Here is a 21,417-nt window from a genome sequence, read left to right as displayed (position 1 = left end):
TGACATGGTGCATTATCCTGTTGGTAAACACCATCCTCCGCAGGAAAAACTGTTGTCATGAATGGGTGAACCTGGTCTGCAACTATGTTCAAGTAGCTTACAGACGTCAGGGATTGTTCTATGAGTATTATGGGTCCTAATGCGCCCCATGAAAACATTGTTCCTGGGCGAGAAACCATGAAAACCTGAGCGAGCCCATTGTTATAGATGGAGGGTGGTCATAATGTAATGGCTCTTCGGTGTATGTATGTAAGTTTAAGTTGTTTGTAAGAAGTAATGGGAAAGAAATTCAATTTAGTTGATCAATAATAAAATGTTTAATCATAAAATCTATTACTATTCTAAATATTCAAATAAAAATGATCTAATAAATAAGAACATGTTGGTAAGCATATATGTTTATAGTAACCGTAAGTCACTATAGTGACGTATGGTTCAAAAGTTTTATTATTATCATAAGAAAATTAAAATAAAGTACAGATTCGATCGTGGCGAACCTTTATTTTCATTATATTGAATTCAGAAAATGAAATGAAACTCATAAAAAACATATCTCGATAGTTGACAACAGTTGTATGGCAACAGTTTGATAATCTATTCAGACAAGTGGTCAACTTATGAAGGAGAGGAATTCAATTGTCTTTGAGTGTTGAATTTCGTTAACAATTAAAAAATTCTTCCAAAGGTCATAGTTTAAAAATCTGAAATCTTGTTAAAAAAATTAACATATAATAAAATGGAAATTTTATGTTATATTAATTAACTGCCTTGTTTTAGACTTTACTTCTCGATTAATTAAAATTTAACTAAGAAATATTTCTTTTGCATTTCAGGTATTTTCCGAGATCAAGTCGGTTCTTATGATGGATTATTTTATTTGATCGGATTTCTATCAATAATAACCGGAAGTCTGTGGCTATTAGAGCCGTTTTTCCTGAAAATGGCCCAAAAATTTAATGCCTGACAAATTGGCGATTCAACAGTTAATTTATTTTCTTATTTATGAAAATTTGTGTAATCACCTGCATTTAGTTTGTGACTATAACCGTGTTTTCATACACAAGCACTAAGTCCAAAAAGCATGTTCTGATTTTTAGGAGAGTTAAGTCATGCTATATTTAATGTCAAGTAGAGACGCCAACTGCCTTGAATCCAATAAAATATTCTTAAAAGAAAAAAAAACGATAGAAAACTACAAACGAAATATTACAGACTTTTGGCTGATTTTGCTATCTTTTTAAAATGCTCAACACGGCTAAACATTAACAAAGTGGCATAAGATTGAATTATTTAGAAGTAGTGATGAGTAAAAAAAACCGATAAATCGAGTTTACTAGACTGAGAATTATACATTAAAAGACTATCACTCGAAAATATTTATCCGCTGTCCGCACAGCAAGTTGGTATCTTCGAGTAAAGTAAAACTTTACGAAAAGGCTGGTAGTAAAATCTTTAATTTCTGACTTTCTTTAAGCAGGCATAAAAGATTTGGGACTACTACAAATGAAAACATAAATTTTCTTGTGAGGTTTAGATAGAAACTTTTTACTCGCTAATATTTTCAAATTGATAACCAAATGCTGGCAATTTTTTAATTGGTAATTACTTAATGCAAGTAATGACGAATTTTCATAATTTGGATACTGGTAAATGATTGATTTACGAACAATGTCAATTTCAAAAAACAGATGGTAGGCAAAAATAATTTACTTTCGATCGTAACTTTTTAATTGATAATTTTTTCGAATTGATAATCAAATGCCGGCATTTTTAACTGGCAATTATTTAATGCAATATACCAATTTCATCATTTGGATACTGGTGATTGACTTACGAACAAATGGAAGTCAATTTCAAGAAAAAGAAATGTTAGTCCCAAATAATTTAATTTTTCCAAAAAAAAAAAAAAAACAAATAGTTTTATTAGTTTTTCCTGGGTAAGTAAAATCCTCGGCTTTAACCATGAAGAACTTATAGTAGTTGGCACAATTTATTTACATTTTCTTTGTACTTAGTCATTCGGAGCACATAAACATTTTGTTATATCTATGTATATAAACATTTAGAAACGTTTTTTTTTTTTTTTTTAATAATTCTTTTCATCTTTAGGCACACGCTCACTGCAAGCTAGTTATGCTTCCCATAACTTCATAAAAAGATAAAAAAGAAAGAAAGAAATGTTGACACTTATAACCTCCAAGTAGTATTTTTCATCATTGATATGCTAAAACAAATAAAGTACCTTCGGAAACAAAATTTTGAAATTGTTAATCAAGAAATTTCAAAATTCGATTTATGTATTTATTGGGAGTACAATTTAGTTCGGTCCATTTTCAAAAGATGGCTCTGGATGTTGTGAATGTTTCATAGTGACAGCTGGTTTCAGAGAGGTTAGACATCTGTCAATAATATTCAGTTTATATCGCTTTGAGTTTCATACAAAAACCCTGTTTTTTACTTTGTTGAATATTTCAAATTTTGTGGCAACTAAGATGCATTTGCGGGAGGTGTTACGTTTCTGCTTTAATTGCAAGAAACGTGTAGCTGAAGAGCTTCGAATGCTTGTAGAAGTTTATGGTGACAATGCTCCAACAGATGTAGGGAATGGTGTTGTATACTATGAGCTGCTACAATCTGGCGATTCCATTACGATTGATTCGTACGGTACGGATTCTATTACGATTGATTCGTGCATTACGAGAAAAATGGCAGGAATACGAGCAAAGACGTGACAAATTTATTCTTCTACATGATAACGGTCGGCCTCATGTCGCAAAAAATTATTTGGAAATGGCAAATTATTGACACCCGCCGTATTCACCCGACATTGCTCCTTCTGATTACTGGTTGTGTCGACGAATGCAGCACGACTTGGCAGGTCACCGGTTCACTTCTTTTGCAGAAATCGAAAATTGCCCCCTTGGAACGCCTCAAAAGATGAAACATTTATTCGAGAAGGAATTCAAAAATTGCCTAAGAGGTGGGAAAAAGTAGTAGCCAGCGATGGACAATACTTTGATTAATCTGTTCATTCATTTTGTTCAAAAATGAATGCATTTTTGACCACAAAAAAACGGACCGAACTAATTTGTACTCCCAATATAATACACTAAAAATAATAAAATTCAAAAAATGTGATTTTTTTTTTAATCATGGAAAAAAAAAACATTTTTCAAAATCACATAACTTTGTTACGGTTTATTATTTATTTATTGTTCGTGCTTTATAATACCAGAGATGTCAACTGCTCCGGACACGCCAAAATCATTAAAAAGACGGTAAATAATTACAACGTAAATTTTGCAAATATTTGACTATTTTCTCTTGCTTTTTCAAAGGTATAGCATGACACGTGTACTAGAATGTGGTGAATTATATAAGCCTACGAATTATTTAGAAATAGTGGTGAATACAAATCTACTAAATTGAATTTATTAAACCCAGAATCACAATTGATAAACTACCAATTTAAAATATTTATTTGCTGTCCGGAGCAAGTTGGCATCTCTGTAATACTCATCAAAACTCAAGTTAGGAAGTAAGTTAAGTATTAGACATATTAATATTTAGATATTTTGCAACAAATATCGAAACTTATTAGTCCAAAAAAAAAAAAAAAAGGCCAGAAATCGCAATTAATTATTTTTATTTTAGTTGTAAAATATAAAATAATAGTTTAATCAACCAGTTCATAGAACCAAGACATTGGAAACAATCATGAAAACTTTCTAATAATTTGAACAAAAATATTTTGAGATATTGCATTTAGAATGGTTGAAAATAACCAAAAAATTAGTTCTGAGAAAAATGACACTATTATCTATTTGTTAAGAATTTTGTCTCACCAACAGATGGCGCTGTAATCATGTACAATAATTATGAATATGAATCACATGTGTGGCTGGCAACAGATTTGAATAAAATCTTTATACGGAATCCTATAAATATTACACCATCATATTTGTTTTTTTTATTGTTTATATTATTAAATTTGATTATTATTATATATCGCTTTTCAATACATTGCACCTTTCTGCACTAGTAATCAACTATGGATTTTTCCTTTGTTAAATATCGAAACTTCTGTTCTACTAGACATATAAACGAAATTCGAAACGGGTTAAACGCAGAGCTATAAGCGATAAGCAGAGAGCTCGCCGCACTTTACTGTTCTTAATACTCAATTTGAAGCGGTAGGCAATAATTGTGCGTGCCGTAACACAGTCATAGTCTTAAGTTTATAAACAAAAACTAAATATCTCATTAAATCATCACTTCTGTTATTATCATCATCAATCTGTTTCTATTAAATTAAAAATCAGTTTCTGATGTTTCTACAGATAATATCCATACAAAAAGAAAGTTTTGTAACTAAAAATGGAACGATATTAGACTATAGTTGTACAGTTAAAAAAAAAAGGTATGTTTTACATGAGAATATTATAGGATAAAAAGGAGAAGAAAGACATCGAATAAAAACGAAATGGACAGGTGAATACTGGGATAAAAGGTATACATACATTCACTTTCGATTTTTTTAAAATTAAATTAATTGCCATTACTCTATCACTAAAACATTCCAGAAGAAAGAGGCTAAAAATTTGGGGTTAACAGATTTATCATATTTTATCAAGTCATTGTTTTTGTATCCTTCATTTTTTTTTTCTTGTCTTGCTTTGTTGTTAAATAAAATCGAATAAAAAAAATAGAAAACAGTTGCAAAAGGAATTGTTTCCAAAAAAGGAACAAAATAAATGTAAAAATAATTATGAAAAAAAAAAAAAAAAAAACAGGTAAGTAAATAAGCAAATGTTGTGAGAATAAAAAAATAACAATAAAATAAACTATAATAAGAATATCATTCATTCATTAGAAAGGTTAGCACAAAATCTTGCAAAATAAATTCCGGTATGAAGCCATTATCTGAAATTCGAATACAGGAAATACGCTTAAGGAACTAAAGCTACTACGAAAAAGTGACGTAAACGCTATGGGAGATAGTATTTTTTAGTGAACAATGCATCTTTCGTAAAATTATTTATTAATGACATAATGCGTTTCGTAAATCGAGTATTTTGCATCAGTTTGCAAGAAATAAAAGTGGATTCAAACTAATCTGCAGAATTAGATTTCCAGAAAACATGTTAAATTGGTATAAAATATATGAATCTTTAATACACTACATATATCTGTATAAATAGAGTCAAAATAAAAAAAAAGAGAAAATAGTTTAATTTTAACATATCTACTATTTATTTAATAAATCCTAATCATAAAAGAAGTCTGCATGGAAAGCAAGAATAGAGCAAAACATTATCCAGTGTTACACAATCATGCTATATACATTTTCAACTTAAAAAAGCTAAGTTTATGCATAAAATTATAGCTGCATTTATTATAAAAGTAATTTTAAACATACATTACCACATGCGTTCTAAAGTTTAATTGCCTTATGAGGAATAATTTTAGGGGGCAACATTCGTTTCGGCCCATAGAAGGTCCTGTGAGAGATAAAAAATAATTCAATATATAGAAAAATCGGTATTTTATTACCTTAATGCAGACTATTAGCTATTGTGATTGTCTCATACTCCGATTAATTTTGTGGTACTTTCGCGTACTATATAATGCATATTTATTGTCAAAATTGATTTCGAAAATTTTATATATCTGTAGTTTTTCAGAACCTGTTAGGCTAATTTAAAAAAATTTTTTTTTTCCAAAATACTTTCCAAATTAATTGGAGTACGTAATTGCAAATCAAATTATTAATTAATAATTAATCAACAATTAATTAATTAACTTTCTGATTAATTTATTAATTAGCAAATTAATTAATTATACAATTAGCAGCAAATTAATTGGATTATGAGACAATTACAATAACTAATAGCCTGCATTGAAGTAATAAAATACCGATTTTTCTATGTACTGAATTATTTTTTATCTCTCACAGGATCCTCTATGGGCCAAAACGAATGTTGCCCCCTAAAATTATTCCTCATAAGGCATACATCCCACTAGTTTATTTCAAAATTAGCGAGTCACACTTCCCTAGTTTCCCTTGTAAGTTGGTCATTTTAATATTAGCTGGGATTGAACTATTGAAAGTCCTTAAGTTGAAATTGTTTTAATTTTTTTTGTACAGTTGCTCAACAAAATTGTTGAAATTTGTTATATAGTGTAATTTATCTGTAGTACATGCAAACATTAGCAATAAAAAAATTACTATGGCGATTAGTTTGCTGTCTTTTCTTTGTTCTGCTCGAAAATCTCAAGATACCATTAGACTGGATACCATCTGGAAAGTCTATTTCCAGATCAGCCAACTAGTAATAGTGGTTGTAGTAAACTATGAATGAAACTTAGAGACAGACTAAACGTTAATACGGTTACCACGGGCGAACTAAAAACGCAAAAAGTGGTGTCGAAAAAAATTCAAAGTTTTATTAAAACGGATTTAAAAAAATTGGTCATTTTTATAGCATATATTTATTTATTTATAAATTTTTTTTAGTTTACAATTGAAAGCCAATGCAAAGAATGCAGGGTTGCCATAGGCGACTAAAAATGTAAAACGTGGTGATACATATAATTTAAAATTTTATTAAAATCGATTAATCGATGCTTTTTTTGGTTTATTATTGAAAGAGAGTAACAAAGAATGGTATTGTTTTAAATATAGTCATAAATATAAATTTGAAATGTACGTCATAGTGGTAGCTACGATTGAATAATTAAAAAAGATTATAAATAAACAAAAATGAATTAAGTTTCTACCACTTTTTACATTAGTCGCCTGTGGTATTCCTGCCGTAAGAACTCGATAGTGTATTTTTATTTTTAATATTCAATAATTTACCTTTTTTTAAAATCAAAATCACTATTCTTTAACCAACAGAGAGCAGAAGAAGGAATATTTAAAGCAAAAACTTTTATTGTCACTACTAGTGTTGCCAGATTGGGCTACTTTTAAAAGTCTCCACTACTAAAAATCGAAATTGGACGGCCCGCTACTTTTTAGGCTACTCTTTATTTTTCAAACGCTACAAATCTCAAAAATAAGCTACTTTTTTTCTTAAAATTTTCTAAAATTAATGAAGAAAAAAAAATTAAAAAAAAAAAAAAAACTTTTTTTCCTTTTCCCATTATAAAGTGAATCTGAAAAGTCTGCAGTCTCTATCTTTTTTAAAAAGGAATTTTTTTTTGTCTTTGTGTTGTTGAAAATGCATCAACTTAGTTTTGAATTCCTGTTTTGTTTTGCTGCGCGGAATCTAGAATCTTTCCATATCTATGTTTCAAATCGTAGACTTGTGAAATCGCAAATATATGTGGAAAAATGCACGGAGAGTATGATGGGAAAAAAAATCTTTAACTCCAACCATTATTAATCGTTTATCTTCTGGAAAAATAAATCATGTGATCTTTAATCTGAGTTAAAACGATATATTGAATTTGACGAAATTTTTAACGCAATACATTGAAATTCAACTTTTTGTTAATTTAACAGAAATATATGTAATTAGTATATATATATATATATATATATATATATATATATATATATATATATATATATATATATATATATATATATAACGTATTTGTTTGGGCTACAAAATGTTCGAATCCGTTACTTTTTGAGCTCCCAATCGTACTTTTTAATCGTAAGTTTTGGCAACACTGGAGCTAACTGAAACAATTATGTTAAAAAAAAAGTTGGTAATTTAAATTTTTTAAAATAAAATTTTGAATTCGCCACTTTTTGCATTTTTAGTCTCCTGTGACTACCCAGGGTTTGTTAACTTGTTATCTGCTTCTAAGTTTCATTTCTTCACATCCTTGCTTGTATTAATTTAGAACTTAGACTTCCCCTTACAACGGCATTTATTGCTTGATTTTGACCTAATGAATTTGATCCAGCTCGATCAAGAAGGATTGAAAACAACAACAATAATTCTTTTTGGTAACAAATATTTTTGGAATAAATTTCCTAAGATAGAGCAAGCCGCATTATTATTATTTTTTTGTGACATTCGTTTTTTAAGTAGCCATATCATTTAATGAAGTATAACGCAGATATCATGTGTAAAGTATTGAATTTCAGCCGATGGAGAGGCTACTAGTCAATATAAAATTGAAAATAAAGAACAAATATACTGATTCTAGAACGAAAACTTGTGCAGATGCTCTAATTTTTTGAGACTGATGCGAATAATATTTTGAGTAGTAGTAAGCTAAAACCGAATTTTTACGAAAATTGTTTTTAGAAAAAAATTATTAGAATTTAAGCATTAGTCTATACGACCTCGTTTAACTATAGGGGTGGACAAAATTCTTTTAATTCGAATTTATTATAATTGTTCCGCTACCACTAGAAAAAATATTATCTGAAACTACGGTGGATCTGTAGTAGTTAGAGTATGTACTTGCTCTCATAAATTGCATATAGCAGGGGTGCTTGTGAGCCCAAGTCAAAATTCCGGAAAATTTCTTGAGTTTAAAAAAAAAAGTTTAAATTGAAAAAAAATTTTAACAAGTTTTTTTTTCTCCATTTTCTCAATATTTCTTAGTTTACTTAAAATATATTAAAAATTTTACACATACCATTGATGACTTGGAGAAGTAATTAAAATTTACAAATATGTCTTTCTTTCTTGAGTTTATGATTATAACAACTATTTACTGATAAAAAATGAATATTAATCATGAATATAAGCTTATAAAGTATCTCTCAGGCTCTCCCTTACAAACAAATAAAATAAACTGTGTTTTTAAGTTCCACCTTTGAAAATTTGATTTCTGGAAACTTCTGTGATCAATGATATTTTGAAAGGTCTGGACCTTCGATCTCCGGAAACTTCCGGATTTTTACCGGAGCACAATCAGCCCTGATATAGTATTCTGCGTAGTACAGATATGGTAAGATTCTGCCTCACGATATTTTATCGTAGTTTACTTATAATTCTATTTCACAATAACTTGACCAAATATCCAAACATGTTTTTCTTCTATATTTTGGCGATGATAAATTCTTTTCGAGCAAATGACTAAATGTTGTTTAAGGGGGAAAAAAACTCCAATTACAAATGAGAATTGTGTTAGAACTATAACAGACATGCAGGAAGCATTTTTCTATCATATTTGTAGATAAAGCCGTAATTGTAGTTCCACTTAAATCTGTAATTAACTATAAAATAATAATTGCAAATAAAACTAAAAACTTTTACATGAAAAAAGTTTTAAACTCCATAATGATTCTCTTCGAATATATTTATTCAAGAACTGAAGGATAGAGAAAAGTCTTCAACAAACATAATATAATCGATTTCAGAATAACAACTCTTTGGACGAAATTTTTGTTATTATTAAATTTAAAATAGATTTTTGATCAGTCATATAAGCTGGAATTTTATACAACTTCTTGACAGCATTTTCATTCACAAGTTCGTTTATTTTGTCAAGAGATGAAAGCTTTCCCTTCACAATATCTTTCAATTTTAATACCCATTCTTCATCAAAACAGACAAATATTGCTGAGGTGGCACTATCTTGCGTGCCGAAAGTTTTTAAGGAGTCTCTAATACTTCTCGACGGGAAAAGATTGTAAAGAAGTTCGGTGTTAATGGACTTTGTCTTCAGAGATTTGTTCTTAGCATTGTACAGAGCTTTGTGGGATGCTAACATCAGTAGATCAGTGTGGTAAATAAGCTCGGAATTGACGATAGCAGCTTTCAGTTCACCTTTCATCAAAAGATCTTTGAGCTCGTTCATATTTTCTATGTTTGTATAGAGCAATATGGACACCGAATCATGCTCAAGTACCATCATGAAATAATGATTTTTTTCTTCAATTACCTAAAAAGAAAAAGAACGTTTTAAAAAAATTTAAAAGAGAAAGACTTCTTAACCAGTAAGGAGCTATTCAAACCTTATACAGATTTTCTTTTCAGGTAGTGACTAGAGATATACCCATGGAAATACAATTAAAGACAACATTAAATTTTGTATTTATTAAATTAGTATGTGATTAAGACATAGTATAATAGCTAGTTTTTTAACTCCAATAAAAAACAAAAATGAAACAAATTTAAATTCGTTATCACTCATTTAAGAATAAAAAATAATTTGTTGTGGGTAATATCTCCATTTTTCTTTATGACTTTATGCTTTCAATCTAGCATAGACGTTATAAAGTTATAAAGGACTAGAGATATACCCATGGAAATACAATTAAAGAAACCATTAACTTTTGTACTTATTAAATTAGTATGTGATTAAGACGTAGTATAATAGCTAGTTTTCTAAATCCAATAAAAAACAAAAATGAAAAAAATTTAAATTCGTTATCACTCAATTAAGAATTAAAAATATTTTGTTATGGGTAATATCTCCATTTTTCTTGAAAACTTAATGCTTTCAATCTAGCATAGACGTTATAAAGTTATGAAGGTAATTTATTTATTTTTCTTTGGTGAGATTTGACGGATATTATATAAATTTTGTGTTTTGAGTCTTTGTCAGAAATTGAAGGTACTCTATTCATAAACATCGTGAGTTATCCAGTCATATATTCTCAGATATCATCAATAAGGTTTAAGTTGGAATTTGTTGTTGTCCAATCCATAACTTTACAATACTTGTCTAACTTTAGGAGAGCTGAGAGATAAACCTAGATTTTTCTGTATTTTAGCTGTTCTCGAATTAGGTTTTGTTGTCTTCTGTTTAAAACGTACACGCAATTTTTGACGCTTTTTAATTCCACACAATTCCCTCAGATGTACTAAACTGCCCACAACAGTGAGAACGACAAATCTTTTTTGTAATAGAGCAGCCATTTTCCTTTTAAATTACTATTTTTGTTTGTTCTTCTTTGATAAGCTTAATCTTATGTCTCATTCCAGAATTTCCAGGTAAACAATAAGCAAATGATACAAAATTGTTTCAATAACTAGCATCACGCAATTCACAGGCAGCCAACTATCTCTTATGCCTTACTTGGTACAGGACGGAGGAAAAACGGTAAGTTAGTGAAATTAAAAATTATAAGTAAGTGTCTTTTATTGCGTTTCCATGCAAAAACTCCAACTTAAAGAATGAACGAAGTAAATAATCATAAAAAATTATTTTAAAATTATTTTTGCTGCTATATTTTTTTCTATTGAGAAAAAAAAAACTAGACACGTGATTTAAATAAAACTATATCACAAAAATAACGAAGAGTTTTAAATTAAAAATAAGTATAAGTTCTTTTAAATGTATTTTCAGGACAGTAGTTCCCAAACTTCATTCAGTAGAGAAAAATATACATTTGATTTATTTTAAGTATTATTAATTTGTACTCTGCGACCTATTTAAAAATACACCCATGATAAAATCAATGATTTGAAATTAAACACACTTTTTGCATATAAGCATAAGATTTTTATACTACGTTTGTTCCCATCGCTACAATGCACAAATACATATAATAATAATAGTTTAGTTTCATAATTAATTAAATTTTTAGACTAAATAAATTTTTCTTACAATTTACGTATCTATAACCCATCACAATAATTGATTTTTCAAACAATTGAACTTTTTAAGATGAGAAACATAACATAGAAACTTGCACTAATTATAAATTTATAAATTATATGCATAAAAAATTAACTGGACATACAGAAAAAAATATCAACAGGTTTTGAAAGAAGATTGATCCCACTGGTTCCTAAACCTTACATACGTCCTTGGAAACCATAAAAATAAAATAATCCAAAAATGAAATGATGATTGATTAAAGCATTACAAATTTTAACTTATAGTTGATAGTATTAATATACCCTTACTCTCTTTCCCCTCCCCCCCCAAAAAAAAATTTTTTTTACAGACATTTTGATGGTGAGTTTAACCATGTCATTGCTAACTCCACCCTTCAATTTTTAAAAAAAAATTTATGGCACATTTTATAAATTTGTATAAGGATTATCTGAATATATGAAGAAAAAAAAAACATTTTGATGATTTCCCTTTTAAATTTAATTATTTTTACAACTTACAAGAAAAATTTTTTTCTAATAAAGGGAATTAAATAACTTAAGAAGGCATTGCTCATATCATTCGATTTTCAGCATATTTAACAAATTGCAACACCTCCTAAGAACTTACATAACATTTGAATGACTATTGATACAAACTATATTTTCAAGGCAAGTAGTCAATAACAAATCGTTTAATTTTCAAATTAAATTTTAAATCAATCTTAATTTAAAGAGAAATATCGCCAAAAAAATAAGAGTTCAAAATGTTCTCCTTCTAGCTTCGGAATAAGATGTAATTAAAAATTTTGCATTAATAATTTAGTCACAAAATCATTACTTCCTAACGATATTTGCTTCTAATGAAATAACTGTGCTACCAGTTTTCCCAGTTTATTAGCCGTCTAATAAATTGCAAGAACTGGTAGGACAGTTATCAGAACACTGTAATATCGATTTATCTGCAGAAAATAAGAAAACAATTTTAATGGATACCTTTAAAAAAAAATTGTGGTGTCATAAATTTTATAAGACATTTTTGAAGGAAGGCTTATCTTAACTTAGTAATTTTTAACTAGTGTTTAAAAAGCATAAAGAGAATATATTTTATTCTAATCTCAATTAATAAGCACTTGGTTTATCATAAGATAGATTTGTTTAAATTTTTTTTTAGTAAATGATAGCTGCACGGGAAATGGATGAAAAAGCTTAATCAAAAATGGCAAAAGAAACTTAAAAATTGATAGAGGTTCAGTATTATACAAAAATAAAAACAATTATTATTTTTTAATAATAGGCACATTATACAAAAAATTATTAATTTAAATTTGGTAAATATACTATTATAACTACTGTTATGAATTATTATAATATTACAAAATGATAAATATTTAGCATTCCATGTAAAAACTTAATAAAATAATATTGAGAAAATAAATATATTGAGATGATAAATATTGTGAGATGACTCTCCATTTACATAAATTGCATCTTTATTGGTAATATATGAAAGGTCAATTAAAGATGTACAGATCTTCATTATTTTTCTATTATATGAATTTAAGCATGGATAACATATTTAACATATTTGCCATAGTCAAATTCTGCTTAAAGCAATAGATGTTCCTCAAATAGTTATTTCTAAATTGAATAAAAATTTTGTCTCTGTTTCACAAAACAACAAAAATAAAACACTAAAATATTAATAAAAATGTAAAAAAAAATTATGTCTTTTTTATTTGCTTATTATTATTATATTATTATTAATTTTTTTTTTTTTTTAGATATTGCAAAGTAATAATTAACACTTTAGAAATTAGAAAAATAAATTCGTATTTTCCATAAAATAAGTAAAACTTAAAATATAAGGGACAAAAATTTTATAACTCAGAATTTTTTTCATTACTTTAAACAAATTTATGCCAACAAAATTTAAAGATAAACAACAAGTCTTTAAATGAAAATAGTAAAAACTTAAGTTTTATTTTAATTTTTTTAACAAATGTTTTAGACGTACATCGTGTAGGAAGGTGTGATTAAAAGGCTGTGATCTCTGCAAAAAAATGTAATTAAATATGTAAAACATTAAATTTTAATCATTTAAATTAACATGTTCTACATCAAAAGCTATCAAAATATGGTTAGCTAAAAATTTCATTACTTCTTTATTTAGAAAAAATTAATTCGAATTGAACTAAATTTGGTTTTAGAACCTAAATGCAATTTCAATTTTTTAGAACAAACAAATAATAATCATATATAAAAAGCTAGCTTTAAAAAAAAATTACCAAAAGCTTCAATATTGTTAAGTGTTAACAAATGATAAGCTCAGTAAGAAAAATTATTTTATCATAAAACTGTAATTTTAAATGACAAATCAAAAAATTTGATTAAAATTAGTCAAATATGATAGTTACTAAATAATAAAATTTCACAAAAAGTTCGATCTTTAAATTTTGACGATTTTTCACAAGAATAATTTGACCACTATTTTTTAAATTTTGTAAAATTCATAATTTTCTTACCAATATTAAATAAAACATTTATTAAACCATTTTTCACATGGAATACTTTTTGGTTTAAAATTATGTGCAAAACTACTACAATACAATGAAATTAACATTTTAAGGAGTCCAATTTTTTTACTGTTTTTCTTACTAAATTATAGGGTCCATATTTTCCAGATTCATCACATATTTTAAGGGCCAAAGATTGTATGTCAAAGATTTATGGAAATAGATGTAATAAGAGAAAATAAGTTTTGTGTTCGATACTGTTACTTAAAATATTGCTTGTATAAATTAATTAGCATAATTGAGGTCACCCATTTGAATTCTAAGATTGGCTGGCAGTTTGTAATAATCCATACACAAATAATAACTTAAATACAGTTAAATACTTTCCAAAAATCAAATTTACATTTATGATAACTTGATTTAAACTTTAATGACTAACTAATAAAAAAAAACATATAGCTATGTCTTTTTATTCAATATCCTATAACAGCAGGCAAAGAAACACAGCAGCTGAAACATTTTCTACATTTTACTTAAAACTTCTTATCCATTTTCATATTTGATTGTGGGTTCAATAAAATAATCTTTAATACCATTAGATATAATTAAAATCTAAAAATACTTTTAAAATATCTGACATTAACTTGAAAATGTTTCCAAATTTTAGTAAAATAAAAAGCATGTTTACAATTGATATTTCACTGCTACCAAGAAATATTATCAACGAGTATAAAAGCTGACAGTTATGAACAAATCTTAAAAAAATGTATTTCTATTCAAAGAAGAAAAGTTGAATTTATCAGCAGCAATACACAAATTTATATAACAAACTTCAAAATGGGTAGATTTCCATATCGTGACCTGTGGTAAGTCTTGGCAACTTCTGGTAAATGGCCCGCAAGAAACTAAAAAACCATCACAGAAGGAGACTAACACGAAGGATATAACTCATAGCCACCCTCAGGCAAATCTCTACATTCCTTTTTTTCTCTCTAATATATTGCAAATTTAGAATTCAATTGACACGACAGATCACGTTATGAAAATATCCCTGTCAGGATCATAAACAAGAATTGAATTAATTTACTAATTACCATAAGTGGCATTTATCAGAAGGGTGCATCTTCGAATTTTCGGAACATTTAAATGCTTGTGCAAAGTATTCAGAATTAGAAATTGCACTATTCACACGAAATTCTGGTGAACTATGAACATCATTAGTGCTTTTATGCTTACCACTCTGATTTGAACACCAAAGTGTTCCGAAAGAAATAAAAAACATTTGGTCGGGAGAATATTGTTCTAAATTTGGAAAATTACCCCCAGGAATGTTTTCCTTTACAAATTGTTTGTAAGCTTTAAAAGCAATGTGAAGACCTTCAGTATCGGCCATATTTTCATCTAAAGTTGAAGCTGCCGGAGGTAAACTATCTTCATCAAAATATGAAATAAATTGCTTTTTGAAACAATTAGAGTAACTGTTATAATTCTCTATTGATTTATTTGTCCACCAATTATATAGTCTACCATGTTCATCTCTACGACATCCATGTTTATCAAAAGCATGCATCATTTCATGACCAATAATTGCACCTAAAGCTCCGAAATTTAAATACCAAGGTGCTCGACTATAATAAAAAGGAGTAGAAAATAAAGAAATCGGAACCACTAACACGTTCCTTTGAAGTATGTAATAAGCACTAACATCTGTTATTGGCCTGGGTAGATAATGGTCCATCGAGATTTTATTGCCAACTTGAAGTTGGTCAATTGCTTGAGACACAAAATACTTTTTAATTTTATAAAATGTTTCCAATATATTTTCAGATACATGTGGAAAATCTTTATATGTATTATCAAACTCACTCTTTTGCTCATATACACTTTTGAAACCTAATACAGTTTGTAAAGAATTTAATTTACGTGTAGCTGCATTTCTGGTGGTGTCATCAAGCCAGTTAGAAACTGCAAATGAATTGCCAAAGGCATTTTTCAAGTACTGAACTAAAATTTTACTATCAGCAATACCATCATGAGAAACATTTTGCACAAACAAATAATCAAAACTGCATTCATAAATTTCTGTAGTTTTTTCGTAACATCTATCTTCGATCGTTTCCATTGTTTCTTGTAAATCATACTGATTCGCCTCAGCATAGTTTCTCATTACATCTGGTAACAGAATTAATGAATTTTGGACACAAAGCCATCCGAATAAATTTGCTAAATCCCTTTTAGTAAATGAATCTGACAACAAAATGGAAACTGCTTTTTTAAGATAATTCAAATCTTGAACTAAGATCATATCTTTTTCCGATACATTAAACCTAAACTCCCCTAACATGTCTCGTAAATATAAATTAATATAGCTTACAAAATCAATTTCGGGAATTTCCTTTTTCAAATCATGTAATGAGATTCTGATAGGATCATTCTTTGTCGGATCTTGTTTTGCTGCTACAATAATATCACGCCATACTGTTTCAATTTTTTGAAGATCTCCAACATCTTTAATTATATATTCACCATCAGCATCTGGATTTAAGGTATATAAAACAACATACAGCATTTGCCTGTTATAAAATTCTTTTAACGAATAATCATCTTTTCCAACATCAGGGATGGTAATATAGATCATATTTGAAGATGTGTTATAATCATCTACAGTAATACGAACACCAAATATGGACTCAATATCCATGTTTTTTAATAAATAGGAACTACCACTAATCCAATCAAAATCATTTTTGTCCCAAACTTCTAATTGCAGCATCGGCCATCCCCCCATTTTTTCAAATGTCATTAGGATATAATTTAAATCAGAAGAAGTGTTTCTATTTAAATTTAGACAACTATTGTAAAAATTAAAAGCATCATTGACAATTTGAGGAAAACTGGAACTAGGAATACTATTTTTAAAAATTTCCATGCGTTTTTGATTCACAATGCTTTGAAGAAGAGTAAATTCATTGACTTTATCTTGCATTAAATCACTACTTGCATTATGAAGCCATAGTCCACAGGTGAATTCATAAAAATTAGAGCAAGGATCAACTGAAGAATTTATATTCTTGATAGAAAATGAGTTTGAATAAATATTAACATACTTTAATTTGTTAGGTTTATCGCTTAACAGTAGATAGGTACAGACAAAGGTTATAAATAAGAGAAATATAACAGTAACTCCTATTATAATTTCTCTTCGCAATGGTATTCCAAGAATATTTTTGTATGAAGAAGATGCATTAATTTCATTAATGTTTCTCACGCCATTACAAGTAGCCATAGTAAACTTAGAATAAAATGTTTGTGCATTAGATACGCAAATTTAATGTAAGTTACTTAACGAAAACGGAAAATAAATGCTACAAAGATTAGCAAAATTAATTCTCCATCTCTTATAGCAAAGACTCAACCGCAGTTGAGAGATTGAGAAAGCGGATGCCATCTTTCTCAACTGAAGCAAATGATGACAGTCATGTATATATAAACATCCGGGCCGGGGGGGAAAAAGCAAAAAGGACTACTACCCAAATTTGCATCAAAAGTTATATCGGGCCAAGGCTAAATCAGCATTACAGTAATGAGCACAAAATAGCATTAAAGACAGAAATAGAAAGGTAAGTAAGAAATATATTTTGAAATTAGGAGATAAAAGAGCAAGACTGAATGAAAAATATATAAAAGATAGCAATATTTACCTTTCAAATCTCATGCATAGTTTAACGATGACGTCAAAAACAATGACTTCTTGCTTTCGATGACTTAGGAAAACTATATTCGCTTTGACCTAACTTGTTTGAGTTTGACTTTTAATCTCAAACCCTAATTCCCCCTCTTATTATTATCCATTAAAGCTAAATGCTGAACTAAAGCATGTAAGAAAATCAAAATTATCCATTTCATTAATCAATTCAACCAAAGTCAACGAGTATCTAAACTTTTGCCTTGTGTTTTTGTGTCTTCAAATAAAAAGCTTCGCTAAAGGGCTAAAACAATTATATTTTCAAAGACACAGTCGTGTATACCTCTGTTTATAATGGAGTATCCAAAGCGTCCTAAGCCACTTTTCAAAAGATCAAGAAAAATTCCGTTTTCTCATAGGTATCCTAAAACATTTTATTACGGTTGTGTTGGCGGTGCAGCTCTGCTTTTATTTAGTCGAATTATTTATGATATGATTTATCGCCCGCCTACAATCGATCCTCTTTCATTAACACCTGAAGAAAGAAGAAAAATAGTTTTCCAGTCTACTAGAATTTACCATAAAGACGATTTACCTCCCAAAAAGTCGGAAAAATGATTATTTTAAAATCTAGTAAGTTGAGTGTTTTTCTGAATATAGAGCAGAGATTATGGGGACATTTCTGTATCGTGATCTGTCGCGCCAGCTACAATCGCCAATGTGCCGAATAGGTTTTAAACTTGGAAATTAAAAATAAATAAAAAAAACCTGTGGATGTTGTCCAGGGGTGGCTAGAAGTTATATATTTCAAGTTGATCCCATTCTGTGATGTTTTTTTAGAAAGATTTTTGCGGGTCACTGCCCTTAAGTTGCCATGACTTGATAACCCTGAGATAATTCTTTTTCTTATGAAAAATATTAATTCATTGTTGTATTTAGAATTTTGTTGATATTTAAAAATAAATATTTAAGGATAATGATCAGTGTAAATCTTTAATGCATCAATTGTTATAATGAACATCTTTTTTTTTTTTTGCACTTTGCATATGATTTCAAATTCTACTATGTATGTTTAATCCTTAGTACAATTTAAATGCTTTTGGGTATCTCTGGTATGTAAATTTTGAACAGAATGATATGAAATGCAAGTTACAGAAGTTCCCAACATTTTTCTGATGAAAAAAAGAAAAAATAATTATATGGTTCATATTTATAAGGCTGATCTGAACTCATTTGTAAAAAAAAAAAAATCGTGCAAGGGATTAGCTCTTGTCTTGAGGAGTAGAGGATTGCTTCTTATTAAGGCAACCTTAAGTTTGAATCCTAGTTATTACATCATTAAGTGTCTACAGTTAGATTTGCTGCACTGCAAAATATTGACAGAGTCATTGAAAATTAAAGTCATAATGATTTGGTTTAATGAATATGTAATATAATATATTTTAAATATGTCTAATATTATTCATAATATTCAAGTGTTTTCCCTGTTAGCATATCATAATTATGACTGGCTGATTTGTACTCTTTGCTTGCTCTAGCAAAATATCACCCAAGATGCATCAATCAGGAGATGCCAACTTTTCGGATTAGACGAAATATTTAAAAAAAATGGTAGGGAACTACAAACTAAAATTGGCAGATTTCCATTACATTTTGCCAACTTTTTAAAAGGCTCAACACGGCTTAACTGTAACAAACTGGTGTATTACTTAAGATTTTGAATTATTTAGAAGTGCTGGTGATTGAAATCCTGACAATTTGAATTTACTCAACCACTAGTCATACATTAAAAGAGTACCCCTTAATATCATTTATCCCCTGTCTAGAGCAAGTTGACATCGCTGTCAATCATAGGTTATGGTCCCTTTATCATCAGGTAAACCATTAGAGGTTTTTATAATTTTTTCACATACTAAATAAAACAACTCTTTTATAAATTAGAGCTTATCTTGATAGACTTAGTTTTGGATTCAAAAGTTCCTTTTGACTTAAATTCAAAATTACACATCTGTTAATTATAAGTGTGTAAATACACTAAATATAGATTTCAAGTTTTATTATAAGGACAAGCAGTAAACTTTTAAGTTGTGTCCAAATAAGATAGTTTAATAATAGATCTATTAAATTTTTAAAATTGTTCAATGTTATGTAAGTCATAGTGAAAGACGTTTAATTTTAGCACTCCTATTACTTATTTTCCTTTTTATCTCTTTTAGGTAGTGGAAAAAATTGGACTATGTTACCAACATTTGTTAATAAAGTCACAAATCAAATAATATTTATCTGTATCTTTTAGATAATGTTTTTTATTAAAAGTGTTCTTAACACTGTATTTTATTTATAGCTTTAGAGAGTTTACTTTTGAGGTATTGAAGTTTTGGGTAACACAAGAGGTTTTCATGAATACATAAAACTATTATAATAAAAGTTTGATTATATTAATAATTATTACTTCAGATCAGATATCAATAAGGATCTTAATTATTGTGAGAGAAAATATTTGTGAGTGTATAAAACTTTTATAATAAATGTTTTATGTTATTAATAATTATTAACAAAGTTTTATATTATTAATAATAAATGTAAAAGTTTAATTGTTACAGCTAAAGGTTAGATGTCATTAAGAGACTTTACGTCATGAGAAAAACTGTGGTATCCAGAAATGGGAAAAAACTGGTAGTAAAAGCATTTAATTTTTAGCGTATTTTTAAGAGGAGTAAAATATATACAACACAAATTAGCATTCATAAAAAATATATTGTATGTAAAATGTCTTTCTCATGAAGTAGTGAAATAGCAACTGAATTACGAGCATAGTTTGAAATATTTTTAAATTATGGGCAGAGTTTAGACGCATCTTAGTGGGATTATAATGCATTTATACATCTACTTAATTTATTTATATGTAGATGTGGTCAAAATTATTTTAACCCTTTATGTAACGATGAGACTTTTAACCCCTTGGGGATGGGTGATTCAGAAAAGCATTCGTGGAAAATCAGAATCAAGTTGTAATTAAATAAAAAACGGTAAACGGTTGTCAACGTGTTAAAGCATTTCAAGTACCAGGTCTTCTCCATGTATGATTAAACTATTAAATTCGAATGGTCGTAAAATACATGTTAAATTAAATTTGTTAAATCCGTTAATAACCATAAATGCAAAAATTTTGCAACCACATTAATCCCTTGGGGACGGGTAATTCAGAAAAGCATTCGTACAAAATCAGAATCAGGACGTAATTAAATAAAAAATGGTAACTTAAATGTAGTCGTTTCTAATTTGACAGACTTACTTTGCTTTTACATTAATTATTGTTAGTTTAATCATATGTATAATCAATGTTAATTCAAAGTATACCTAACTAAATAGTTTTATTTTGAACAAAGTAATGGTGAGTTAAATAAATCAAACAATTATAACTCCGCCCACAATTAAACTGCTAAGGAAATACTTTGATTACCAGTTTTATCTTTTTTATCCTGATTGATAGGGTTTTATGCTGGCACGTATTTGTGACAGTCGGCGCAAAGGGTTAAGATCCACTATTATTTTTTCAATAAAGTACCCCATCGGAACCTTGTCTGATCCTGTAATATGACTACACAAGATTAATTGAACATCCTTTATAGAGCTATTTAGTTGTTGATATTTCGTTCGAGGATGTCATTTTATTGTTCTTCAATTCTCACATTTC

General features: G+C 28.3%; 3 protein-coding genes and 1 long non-coding RNA gene across 5 annotated transcripts in view; 2 read left to right on the top strand and 2 right to left on the bottom strand.

Annotated features, from left to right (window-relative positions):
* LOC107446295 (putative monocarboxylate transporter 5) overlaps window positions 1-2,247 on the top strand; it is a 30,741-nt gene extending 28,494 nt beyond the window's left edge. The window contains exons 7-8 of one of the 2 annotated variants that reach the window (XM_087163632.1): window positions 834-982; window positions 2,110-2,247. In XM_087163632.1, coding sequence (XP_087019758.1) covers window positions 834-964 — 131 coding nt within the window. In that variant the 3' untranslated portion in view covers window positions 965-982; window positions 2,110-2,247. Of the gene's footprint in view, window positions 1-833; window positions 1,183-2,109 lie in introns of those variants that run through there. The other variant, XM_016060904.4, reaches the window with a different exon arrangement.
* A 7,011-nt stretch (window positions 2,248-9,258) lies between these two features.
* Window positions 9,259-9,831, bottom strand: LOC107446293 (EKC/KEOPS complex subunit TPRKB). The gene has a single exon (XM_016060901.4). It carries the CDS (start codon window positions 9,829-9,831, stop codon window positions 9,331-9,333), a length of 501 nt encoding a protein of 166 aa, XP_015916387.3. The 3' UTR covers window positions 9,259-9,330.
* LOC107454779 (neprilysin-11) lies at window positions 9,259-17,703 on the bottom strand. The gene is made up of 2 exons (XM_043050754.3): window positions 15,130-17,703; window positions 9,259-9,858 (listed from the first exon to the last, which is right to left on the bottom strand). Exons 1-2 carry the CDS (start codon window positions 17,319-17,321, stop codon window positions 9,855-9,857), a joined length of 2,196 nt encoding a protein of 731 aa, XP_042906688.1. The 5' UTR covers window positions 17,322-17,703; the 3' UTR covers window positions 9,259-9,854.
* A 511-nt stretch (window positions 17,704-18,214) lies between these two features.
* On the top strand, window positions 18,215-20,063 carry LOC107454780 (uncharacterized). Its single transcript, XR_001585501.4, has 2 exons — window positions 18,215-18,353; window positions 19,937-20,063. It is a non-coding gene; the product is annotated as an uncharacterized LOC107454780 (long non-coding RNA).
* The last annotated feature ends 1,354 nt before the right edge of the window (window positions 20,064-21,417 follow it).

Source organism: Parasteatoda tepidariorum, chromosome 5 (genome assembly GCF_982258835.1).
Source record: "Parasteatoda tepidariorum strain Cologne lab strain chromosome 5, Ptep-v5.0, whole genome shotgun sequence".
Classification (NCBI taxonomy): domain Eukaryota; kingdom Metazoa; phylum Arthropoda; class Arachnida; order Araneae; family Theridiidae; genus Parasteatoda; species Parasteatoda tepidariorum.
Note: the sequence above shows the minus strand (reverse complement) of the source record. Positions and strands in the feature narration are given on the sequence as shown.

Bases quoted from the DNA above. Each gene is read 5' to 3' on its own strand.
- LOC107446293 (XM_016060901.4), bottom strand. From the start codon at position 9,831: ATGATGGTACTTGAGCATGATTCGGTGTCCATATTGCTCTATACAAAC.
- LOC107454779 (XM_043050754.3), bottom strand. From the start codon at position 17,321: ATGGCTACTTGTAATGGCGTGAGAAACATTAATGAAATTAATGCATCT.